Source organism: Ctenocephalides felis, unplaced genomic scaffold (assembly GCF_003426905.1).
Source record: "Ctenocephalides felis isolate EL2017-DRISC unplaced genomic scaffold, ASM342690v1 CF-g0.4_SCAFFOLD_01604, whole genome shotgun sequence".
In the NCBI taxonomy this organism is placed as follows: domain Eukaryota; kingdom Metazoa; phylum Arthropoda; class Insecta; order Siphonaptera; family Pulicidae; genus Ctenocephalides; species Ctenocephalides felis.
The window spans coordinates 58,103,428-58,114,724 of record NW_020537758.1 but is presented as its reverse complement, the minus strand read 5'-3'; the positions used below and the strand labels follow the sequence as shown (position 1 = coordinate 58,114,724).

Sequence of the window (11,297 nt, the reverse complement as noted above, 5' to 3'; positions counted from 1 at the left end):
ACAATTTTACAACTATTCATAATACTCCGAATTGTATTTTTATAACAATAAGGTTATGATACTTACTTTATTTTTCTAACCGCTGCGATCCACTTTTCCCGTTGATTTTCTTTCCACTTAGCTGTAGAAAATGTATAGAATTTGCAGTCACTTTTTCTGCTGGTATTTCTACAGCCCACTACAGAACAGCTATGGTGGCTCATTTTTAATTATCTTATTTAAATTTGAAATAAATAAATATTTTATGTGTTTTTGTTTAAAATTTTGTTTATAATAGCCCCTTTTAGTGCTCCAAGTTAGCCACTACGAACGCTTCGGTCGATTTGACTTCCCCTTCCATGCCTTCGCACATAGCCAATAGGGATCAAATGCTTGACAGCGCTTGACAGCCTCGCGTGTCAACTTGCACGAAGCTGAACGATTTGTACTTGAAATTGGCACACATGAGCCATCTGTTTTTAAAAATTGACACTACTCAAGACCAAAACAGTGCAACGCGTATTTGTTCGAAGATAACTCCCCATAGTCTAAACTCTTCTTTTATCTATGACTTTTATCTATGACTAAAAGAAGAGTTTAGACTATGGGGAGTTATCTTCGAACAAATACGCGTTGCACCATAGATAAAAGAAGAGTATATAGATCGCTCTCTCGGGCCATATTTCGTTGCCACATTCCTGTGTTAGTTGAAGCCCCGCGCTACAGATGGCACTAGTCGCCTGAACGGGTGCGTATAAAAAATACTATAGAAATGAACCAAAATTATATGGACCGTTTTAATTCAAAATTTAAAAAAAGAAAAATTGAAAAAAAAAAAAATTTTGAAGCATTTATTTTTCACAAAAACATTCTACATTATATCTACATAGTTCTCTTTATAAACAAAGCACACATAGCATAAAAATGTACATAAATATACACATTATCCACAATGTATATATATATATAACATTATATATGATTATAATAGATGGTAGTAAGCTGTAAAAACTATGTGCGAAAAGCATAAAAATGTACTTAAATGTACACCCTATCCACAATGTATATATATATATACAAATATATATATATATATATATATATATATACATATATATATATATATATATATATATATATATATATATATATATATATATATACATATATATATATATATATATATATATGTGTGTGTGTAATATCATTTTAGCATATCAGCCTTTCAAGCTGAGCACAAAAAGAATAGAAATGTACATGAATGTATATATTATTTATATATATACATATACATATATAACCACAATTCTTTGATTGATATTGATTCAGATCAATATATAACCAATATATATATATATATATATATATATATATATATATATTTACATATATATTTATTTTGATTAACATTAAGTTACATAATATCTATGATGTACAGTCTCTATTTGGGAATCTTTTCTGCGCTATTGTTAATGTGCATTCAAATGTTTGTTCAAAATGTCATTATTATCATTGTCTTAAAGAAAAACAACAATCATTGATATTATTATAACAGTACTTAATAGTTTTCTTATAGCATCTACAATAAGACATTTTAGAGTAAAGCTATTGACATCTCTTTCAGAATAGTCAAATGCAATAAGCAAGTGCACATTAAGGGTGTTTTATCCCTTTGCTTTTTAGAATTTTATCATTAATCATGATTATACTTTGCCTGTCATTTGACAGTTCCTGAAAATCTATACAATGTGATTCCCTTTATCATCATTAAACAACACAGATAATAATATTTCTTGTAATATCAAAATGAAATTATTAATACTTAAAAACTTTTCCTGTGACATAGCCAAACCTAAATTAACCTTTGCACTAGCTAGAATTTCACCATTAATTGAGAATTTCCTTTCACTTACGATTATATCATTAGTGTTTTTAGTATGTTCTCCAAACTGACTTAATATATAATTACGAGTCGTACTGTTCAATATTAGTGGGAGATCAGCAAAGATTTCAGCACATTTCAGACTTCATTCTTATTGTTTTTTCCTGTGTATTCATTCATCTCATATCAATACTTGTACACTTGTGAATGTGTTTAGTAAACCGTCTAAACATTTTACATTTGAACGTATTTTCCTTTTATACTGCTGAAAAAATCGATGTAGAATTATTAGTTATGATCCTACATTATTAGAACAAGATTAATTTATATTTAGTTATTTAATAACATACCTTTCAGAGAGCTGACAGGAATTCTCTCTGTCTATTTATAACCTTAAAATTTCTAGTATTGATATAGTTAAATGTCTCAATTATTTCTGAATTATTAAACTGTAATGAAAAATCATATCAGAATAGTACAATCAAATGAAAGTAATTCGAAGTATGCATATTAATAAAAGTACTCACTTAGATTGAAAGCCGGCAAATATTATTACTTATTTTACTTTTACTTCGTCGTTTCTCGCTGGAACTACATAATACATGCATTTTTCTTGGTATTTCTTCTTCGTTAAACAATGCACTTCGACAGCTTATTTGTTTTTTACTCTAACAAGCATTTATTATATTGTCTAGGTTATCTCTCCATGAAAAATTTATTACAATGGACGCCATGTTTAATTTAAGTATCTGTCATATGTCAAATTCGATTTCAAAGTGAAAAAAAAAAAAAAAAAAAAAAAACAAGCGCGACCGGCGGCAGGGGCTCTAACTAAACTCGGGTTACAGACGTTTGTTCCGAGATTACCGGCCATGCGTTGCACTGTTTTGGTCTTGAGTAGTGTCAATTTTTAAAAACAGATGGCTCATGTGTGCCAATTTCAAGTACAAATCGTTTATCTATGACTTAAAGGTCGATTCACATACGACTAGATAATATTAGAATATGATTAGAATCATACATAGATATGGTGTATGATAAACTTAAATGAAACGCCGATGTTGTCTTAGTCATGTATTATTAACAACTATATTTTATATAAAAATAAAGAATAAAATTAAAAGCTCAAAATGGCGGGTCAAAAGCCCCCCTATCAGATTTTGGTTATTTGTAAAGCACACCGTTAGATGACGACATAATTAATTATATTTTATCCACATGGGTAAAACGTTAAATGGTCAAAAACGCCATGTTTAATTTAAGTATCTGTCATATGTCAAATTCGATTTCAAAGTGAAAAAAAAAAAAAAAAAAAAAAAAACAAGCGCGACCGGCGGCAGGGGCTCTAACTAAACTCGGGTTACAGACGTTTGTTCCGAGATTACCGGCCATGCGTTGCACTGTTTTGGTCTTGAGTAGTGTCAATTTTTAAAAACAGATGGCTCATGTGTGCCAATTTCAAGTACAAATCGTTTATCTATGACTTAAAGGTCGATTCACATACGACTAGATAATATTAGAATATGATTAGAATCATACATAGATATGGTGTATGATAAACTTAAATGAAACGCCGATGTTGTCTTAGTCATGTATTATTAACAACTATATTTTATATAAAAATAAAGAATAAAATTAAAAGCTCAAAATGGCGGGTCAAAAGCCCCCCTATCAGATTTTGGTTATTTGTAAAGCACACCGTTAGATGACGACATAATTAATTATATTTTATCCACATGGGTAAAACGTTAAATGGTCAAAAACAGATTTGGCCAGTCTTGAAAAATTCGTGGTAATCCATAAGTTGTTACCGCGTAGAAACTTCACATTTTTAAATTGAAATTTTTTGCAGAAGCGTAATTTAAATAAAACGATGGACGGCGGCTCATACGTCAAATATCAAACGTTTTTGACAGATGATGTTCAATTACATTTAATAGGATGTTTTAGGTGAATATTATTTAATTATGATTAAATTGTAGTGAGTAGTTTTGTTTGTAGTTTTATTTATACACAAAAACGGTATTAAACGGGCCGCAAGTGTTACTAGAAACTCAAAATATCAACTTTCTTGAAATGCTAATATGAAAATGCACTTTTTGGCGTTATAGCACTCTCTTTTTGCAAATCATATTTTTCTCAAATACGGTGCTCTCAAAGATCTCACTTGTATAATTATATACTCATTGGTATTTATAAAGCATTTTGAGATTATGTTATTGTTATTTATTTTATTTAAATTCAGAACCTAAATTTGGAATCGATCAAAAGGTGGTTTTGTCGAATAACTTATTCTCAGTTATATTAGGTGCGCAACTAAGTTCTCGCTGTTTTTCGATAAAAATGTGACTTTATTATAAAAAAAACTGTTACATTTGATTTATTCAAAGTATTGCCCATCGTTATACATATATTTTACCCATCTTTCTGGCAGAGCACGAATACCTAGACGCCAGAAGTGTTCGTCTTTTGAGGCTATCCACGAATCAAGTCATTTTCTATCATATAAAATTTCTGTGTGAGTGTATGCGTATGAGCGTGTATGTGTGTGTGTGTTCGGATACAAATTTTCGTCGACGGAGAACACGGATGAAGCGATTTAAATAATTCATAAAACATTCGATTCGTATTGACAAGGAGACGTGCTGATTAGTTTTTGGCAAAGGCATGTTGAGCCGTTTCGAAGATACAAGGCAAAAAGTGTCAAAAAGGTAATAGATTTTTTGAGAGAATGGAGCGTCTGATTTTAATAATTCAAAAAACCTTTTACTTGTATTGACAAGATGAAGAACTGATTAAATTTTTGAGAAGGCATGTCTAGCCGTTTCGGAGATCTAGTAAAAAACGTAAAAAATATGCCATTTGGCTTTTATATAAATAAAATAAAATAATTCTTTTTTTTTCCACTTGGCTATCCCTTAATTTTTACCCCGCAATGAGATTTTTTTTTAAAAATAGCAAAAAACATTTCTACAATGATTAATTAATCATTAAAATTAAGTAGCTGAGAAGTAAAAATTTAACTGAACATGTTTGAACAGTTATTTATTTAATAAAATGTGATGTAGTTGCTGTGGTTTTCACAATGCTTGCTAAGTCAAATTGAACCTTTGTTACAAACTACACTTTCTTGAATATTGTGAATTAATTTTCTTTATATTATTTTTTTACATGAACAAAAACAATTTTACTGATGTTTCCACTATAGCTTAACCACCAACTAACATTTAGTATTTTTCACTATACTAACTACAAGTAATGTGTGCAACAAAACGGCATTTTTGAGTTTAAGCTTAAATTAAGATTTTTAATTAGATGTATAATACAGCAACACATGATTGGGTACAGCTGGTCACTTACAAAAAATCTAACTTTTCCATACTTTGTTTCTGCCAATTAATAATATACTTCCAATATAAATAAAAAAAAAAATAAAAATTGCGCACCCATGTGTATGTTGACGATTTAAATCTGAAGATCCAATGGCTGCTTAAAACAGAAAACTAGGTATCATGTGAACCTATTCACAAAGTTTGCAAAAAGCACAGCTGCAAATTCTTTCTGAGTTTTAAAAATCACTGGATTCACTTGGCATGCCACTTCTTAAAATATTTTCAATGCTTAACAAAAAGTTCCAGCGCAAACAATTTCTGTTCACGATTTTAATTTAAGCACACCTTAATTTGCACTCTTACTGTACTGTATACTGTATATCATACTTATCTTTTATATAGCCAACTAAAAATGACAAAATATGGCTATTCAAAATTATGTAGTGAAATGAACTATACAATACCTGATATAACTTAAGAATCAAACCAGGAATTAAAACCAATTAAGTTAAAAATTTAACTATTAGCTGTTAATTGTGATTTACATATTATATTTTTCATAAATATATAAATATATTAGATTTAATTACAAAATATTATAAAACCACTTATAGTGCATTTATTTGTAATTACGTTTGTGCCCAAGGAGGTGACATCGGAGTAGGATTTTGTAAATATGACATGACTACTGCACTAACACTTAACATAAACGAACTCAAAATTTGTTTGGCATCATCACTAACCCGAGAGTTAGCAAAGGATATACAAGAGCAGTATAGAGCCAACCATGCAGACCATTTTAAACGCATCATTAAACCGCACATGGAGAATATCATACCTAAACATGAACAATATTTAGTTTCATATGGTAAAATAAAAATCAAAGAGATGATGTTATACCCAATATGTTCATATAATCTGGTGTTAAATCCTCATTTGTTTCACCTTGTCCATTTGTCGTTGGTGGCTTATACCGATTTATTCTATCGGGACGCCGAAAATCCGGATGAGAATTCATTATTATTTAGATTATTAACCGTGTGTTTCAACGATTGCACCAGAAAAAGTAGGCGGAGTTAAAATACATGCAATAGTTATCATATAATAAATAGGATTCCGACAGGACGACGATTCACATACAGTTCATATGACTAGGAAATTATCATGATTTTTGACATATTGACAAGCATAGGTAAAAGAAAGACACGGTTCCTCATGCAGTCACTGGCGGCCATTTTTTGACACGACAATATACTTCATGAAGAGGTGACAAACAAAGCAGGCGTACCAATATAAAAGTGTAAATAACCCTAGTACATAATGACAGTTCATAGACGTCAATGTGACAGTTACAATTTAATTTCAGCTCTCATATATTAATGTATATCAATATATTATATATATTTAATTTTTCTCTACGATCATAATATTACGTAGAGGATTTAGTACTGTCATAGTATATAGTAATAATCATATTGAGTCTGAAAGTGGTAAAATGTAGTACTTATGTAAGAAGTTTTATTCAGTAAGTTAAATAAACGTACAACTGTTTTCTCCGAAAAAGTTCTTGTATAAAAATGTGAATAATAATCTGTCGAAATAGTTGTGACGTGCATTTATATACCTGAATTTTGTTAAATTCTCAATCAATTAGGTGGAGTTCTGTAAGGTGCCACAAAGTTTTGTTCAGGCATTTGAAATTATTTTCAACCTTTTATAAAATTAACAGTACGTATGGTATTGAAAAATTGAACCTTATTTTGGTCAACAAATAAAAAATTAATGCGTTAACATAAGCTTTAGCATTGTTTTTTTTATCAAAAATATACTGTTTTTTATAAAAGAAGAAAAACTATTCATTTATAATAATAAAAATTTATTGAAATTATAGAACATATTAATATACATATATTTACAATTTAAAACCTATTTCCATAATATTGTTAAAGCATGGTATAATAAATATATTTATGCAAATAAAGCAAATACCAATCACATTTAATTAACATAATTAAATTATTTGTCGTTAGACACAAAAATGCACACATAAGCAGTGTGTTATGATACTGGCAAAGCTATATAATGTATAGATATTTACAATTTGAAACACATTTCCATAACTTGAATGAATGGCATAACTTTAAATGAATTATGCAAATAAAGCAAACATCAATAATAGTTAATTATGAAGATAATTAAATTATTTCCAGCATTAAATGCAAAGAATGCAAAGAATCGGCTACACTTCTTGAATCATTTTTATTTATAAAGGTATCATTTGGTGGTAACACCCGCCTTTTTATGGAAGCTCTCAGTGGTCTCAGTAATTTTTTGTTATAACAATCTTCATGTATGTTTTTTATAATAAAGTCATCATCTACGCCTGCTTTAATTTGATCTGGAAAAAATATATTACAAATGACAAAGAACTTACAACAATGTGATAATTGCATTTATGAAAATAAATTAATTATACCCTTGATGTTTCTGATTAAATTTTGATCCAGCCGCACATATTTTATCAAATTTTCATGTCCCACATGTGTCTTCCAGTAATCAACTTCAACATGTCCGTCATTATACACCTTGCACATAATTCGTGAGGGACAAGCATGCCCAATTTTTTTGCTACCCCTTAAACATGTTTCCTTTGTATGGTGACTGTGTGATCGATGGCAATTATAATATTGAATGGTGCAGCAATTGTCTTTTGTTATGTATGCTGCAGTGTCCTTCACATATGACGTAATACTGTTCTGTTCAATCTCAGTTTTCCAGCTGTAAAAATCTATAGCAAAAGATGAAATTATAGAAATGTTTGTTGAAAATCTTCATAATTAAAAGTTGACAAACCATTAATAGAAGAAAACAGTTTGTCTTTGTGTTCAATATTGATGTGATGATGACACTCAGTATGTTTTTGTAGTGCGCTGAACCGTGTGTAAGCATTCCCGCAATCCTCAATGGGGCAAGTAATTCTGAGAACCCTTGTAGAACCTATAAATGAACAATTATGGTAACTTTGTGGATGTAATATTAAATATATTTAAATAATACTTATATTTTAATACCTGTAAAATGTTCTGAGTACAGCGAAGCATTATCTTGGGGTCTGGGTCGCGTTGGGGTCACTGGAAAGAATGTGAGCGATCTGGATGATTGGAAAAGTAGTGGGGAAGATGGTTGTCGAATAAAGGAAACAGTATTGGAATTAGCGGTTGTCATATGAATTGGTGAAGCAGGAAGCGCATCCGAGTGGAAGGATGTTGTAGGAATTGGTGAAGCAGGAAGAGCATATGAATGGAAGGCTGTCGTTGGTATTGGTGAAGAAGGAAATGATGTAGAAGGATTTGGCAAAGCAGGAAGAGTTGTGTAAGAAGTTTGTGAAGCAGTAAGGGTACATGAATAAGAAGTAGTGGAAGGAATTAATGAAGAGGGTAGAGCATAAGAATGCAGCGCAAGGGATATTTCTGGATTACTTCGGGAATCATAAAAATACGTGCATTGGAGTTTGGAGTCTGTAGGAGATGTGCCTTTGTAATGAGGAAGGAGCATGCAAAATTTTTTGGCAAAATGTACATTCAAAATTTTGAAAGTACTGCTTAGGCTGTATGTGATGTACTAACCTGTTGTGACGGCAAAGAGAACTAGTGGAAGCAAAAGTTTTAAAGCAATGGATACATTGGTTTTACCTTTTCATATTGAATATAAAAAAGAAAGGGGTTGAACTATAGTATAAACCTAAACTAACTTAAGCTATGATTAAAAGATAACTTATGTATAAAAAAGAAATATGAACTAAAATATTAAACCTATAATATGAGCTAAAAGTAACGTAGGAATCAACTAACGAGATAAATATGAAATTCTTAAATGAAATGTAACCTAGCTATGAATTGAAATGCAACCTAACCTAAGTGATTAAAACGTACCTTATATATTTGTCTAAAAATAAAATAATGCAGGAATACCTACTTCTAAAGCGATCTAATAATTGTAAAATAGCTAGAACATAAATAGTAATATAATAACCCTAACCTATAAAACACGTAAAAACAAAGAAAAAGACCTTAACCTGTAAAAATATGAACAAAATAATAAACTTAGTAATTAAAAAAAATAAATGTTAATATAATAATGACGAGCAACACACGATTCACAAGAAAATTATACTAAAACCGTATTAATAACGCACAAAATAATTAAAAAACGAGGTAGCAAAAAACGCCGGAAAATAATAGACGAACAGAAGAACACATAGCACGAAAACCACACAAAATAAAACATAATAACGCTAAAATCCCATTCAACTTTGCAGCGAATGTGAAACACTTCTGACGTTTAATACAGCAAACTTCACACCCTAAAAAGGAACATTGTAGTGACTGCATAAGGACACTCATAAAGAAAGTAATAATGTTGACAGCATAGATGAAAGAAGAGCATAGATAGTATGGGTTTTTTACTTTTTATAGAGCGTGACAGCAGCGCCTATGCAGCACCGTAATAAATATGAACTAATTGTAGCCATCATTCTTATATTGTCTTATCTATGATTATTATATATCATTATTATATTATTCCTTATCTATGATTGTATTATATTATTCCTTATCTATGATTGTAGCCATAGCTATCATTATTATATTGTCTAGGGCTATCAGTGTGTGGTTTTCATGGGTTTTATATGTTTGTTAAAGAAAAAAGATATTAAATAATTGTTATAAATAATAATAAACAAGATACAGTAATAATGTGAACGCTGAATGTTTATTGAAATTATTAAATTTACTTCAACGTACTTAAAACATAATTAAGTATAATGATTAATTAAATAAAGAAATGCAGTAAACATTTTTAAGGTTAAGTGCCTCAAAGCTTAAGTCCTAATCTTGGAATAGTTCTTAATAAAGACAATATAATAATGATAAAAATATTTTAATAATCGAATAAGTAAATAATAAATTAATTTACTCATTTTTTTATTATTTTTGGTCAAACTAAAGACTTACAATGGACATTATTATAAAGACATGATTTGATTCCATCATCCATCAAATAAAATTGCAGGAAAAAAAAACTACATTAACCTTGCGAGGCTTGTAAATTGAAGGAAATATTGTTGGCAAGTAGGTACGACTCAATACCTCGTCCGATTTTTTTCTTCTAATGAAATGTTCACTGCAAATGCGATCATAGGGCTTGGGAACCCACGGCGGTGATCCATCAACACTACAAATCTATATTTTGCATTATTTCAGCATTGTATTAATTAAACTGTTTGCAAAATAAACATTTTAGCGCTATGTGATGACTTTTATTTTTCTTTTAATCATAAAATTACAATTATTATATAATAAAATGTAATTAATATATAGATAATAGTTATACAGAATCAATATGCAATATATAAACATATATTCTTTATTATTTCAGCCTTGTATTAATTACATTGTTTGCAAAACATTTTTTTCTAGGAAGCATTAAATTTTGATAATTTAACAATTTATTGACTTATAATTTTTCTTTTTGCTAAACATAACAATTTTACAACTATTTATAGTACTCCGAATTGAATTTTTATAAGAATAAAGTTATGATATTTACTTTTTTCTTCTAACCGCAGCGATCCACTTTTCCCGTTGATTTTCTTTCCACTTAGCTGTAGAAAATGTATAGAATTTGCAGTCACTTTTTCTGCTAGTATTTCTACAACCCACTATATACAACAGCTTTGGTGGCTCATTTTTAATTATCTTATTTAAATTTAAAATTAACAAATATTTTATGTGTTTTTGTTTAAAATTTCGGTTAATAGCTACATTTAATGCTCAAAGTAGCCACTACGAACGCTTCGGTCGATTTGACTTCCCCTTCCATGCCTTCGCACCTTTGCACATAGCCAATAGAATACTCTTCATTTATCTATGCATAGATAAAAGTTTAGATAAGTAAGCATAGTAGTAGGTCTTATACTTATATAATTATCTATGGTCTATGGTTTTACTTTAAATCCGTCATTTTTACTCTTCATCGTGGCGAGACGACTGCATGACAAGTGTCATCTATGGTAGAGGCTGACATATGTGCGAAATGCTAGAGAC

At 29.8% G+C, this 11,297-nt stretch overlaps 2 protein-coding genes and 1 long non-coding RNA gene across 3 annotated transcripts; all 3 read right to left on the bottom strand.

The window, feature by feature from the left end:
- Positions 1 to 1,353: 1,353 nt before the first annotated feature.
- LOC113373024 lies at positions 1,354 to 2,680 on the bottom strand. Its single transcript, XR_003366838.1, has 3 exons — positions 2,389 to 2,680; positions 2,212 to 2,310; positions 1,354 to 2,126 (listed from the first exon to the last, which is right to left on the bottom strand). It is a non-coding gene; the product is annotated as an uncharacterized LOC113373024 (long non-coding RNA).
- Positions 2,681 to 5,785: 3,105 nt separating this feature from the next.
- Positions 5,786 to 6,413, bottom strand: LOC113373010 (protein Asterix-like). The gene is made up of 2 exons (XM_026613347.1): positions 6,094 to 6,413; positions 5,786 to 6,031 (listed from the first exon to the last, which is right to left on the bottom strand). The coding sequence occupies exons 1-2, from the start codon at positions 6,209 to 6,211 to the stop codon at positions 5,823 to 5,825; spliced, it is 327 nt and encodes a 108-aa protein (XP_026469132.1). The 5' UTR covers positions 6,212 to 6,413; the 3' UTR covers positions 5,786 to 5,822.
- A 901-nt stretch (positions 6,414 to 7,314) lies between these two features.
- Positions 7,315 to 8,748, bottom strand: LOC113373977. The gene is made up of 4 exons (XM_026614239.1): positions 8,265 to 8,748; positions 8,047 to 8,190; positions 7,670 to 7,981; positions 7,315 to 7,591 (listed from the first exon to the last, which is right to left on the bottom strand). Exons 1-4 carry the CDS (start codon positions 8,746 to 8,748, stop codon positions 7,389 to 7,391), a joined length of 1,143 nt encoding a protein of 380 aa, XP_026470024.1. The 3' UTR covers positions 7,315 to 7,388.
- Positions 8,749 to 11,297: the final 2,549 nt, after the last annotated feature.

Bases quoted from the DNA above. Each gene is read 5' to 3' on its own strand.
- LOC113373010 (XM_026613347.1), bottom strand. From the start codon at position 6,211: ATGAATTCTCATCCGGATTTTCGGCGTCCCGATAGAATAAATCGGTAT. The intron at 6,032-6,093 runs GTATAACATCAT...GTTCATGTTTAG, and splicing joins AGATTATATGAACATATTGG to GTATGATATTCTCCATGTGC.
- LOC113373977 (XM_026614239.1), bottom strand. From the start codon at position 8,748: ATGCTCCTTCCTCATTACAAAGGCACATCTCCTACAGACTCCAAACTC. The intron at 8,191-8,264 runs GTATTAAAATAT...GTTCATTTATAG, and splicing joins GTACTCAGAACATTTTACAG to GTTCTACAAGGGTTCTCAGA. The intron at 7,982-8,046 runs GTTTGTCAACTT...CTTTTGCTATAG, and splicing joins ACTGTTTTCTTCTATTAATG to ATTTTTACAGCTGGAAAACT.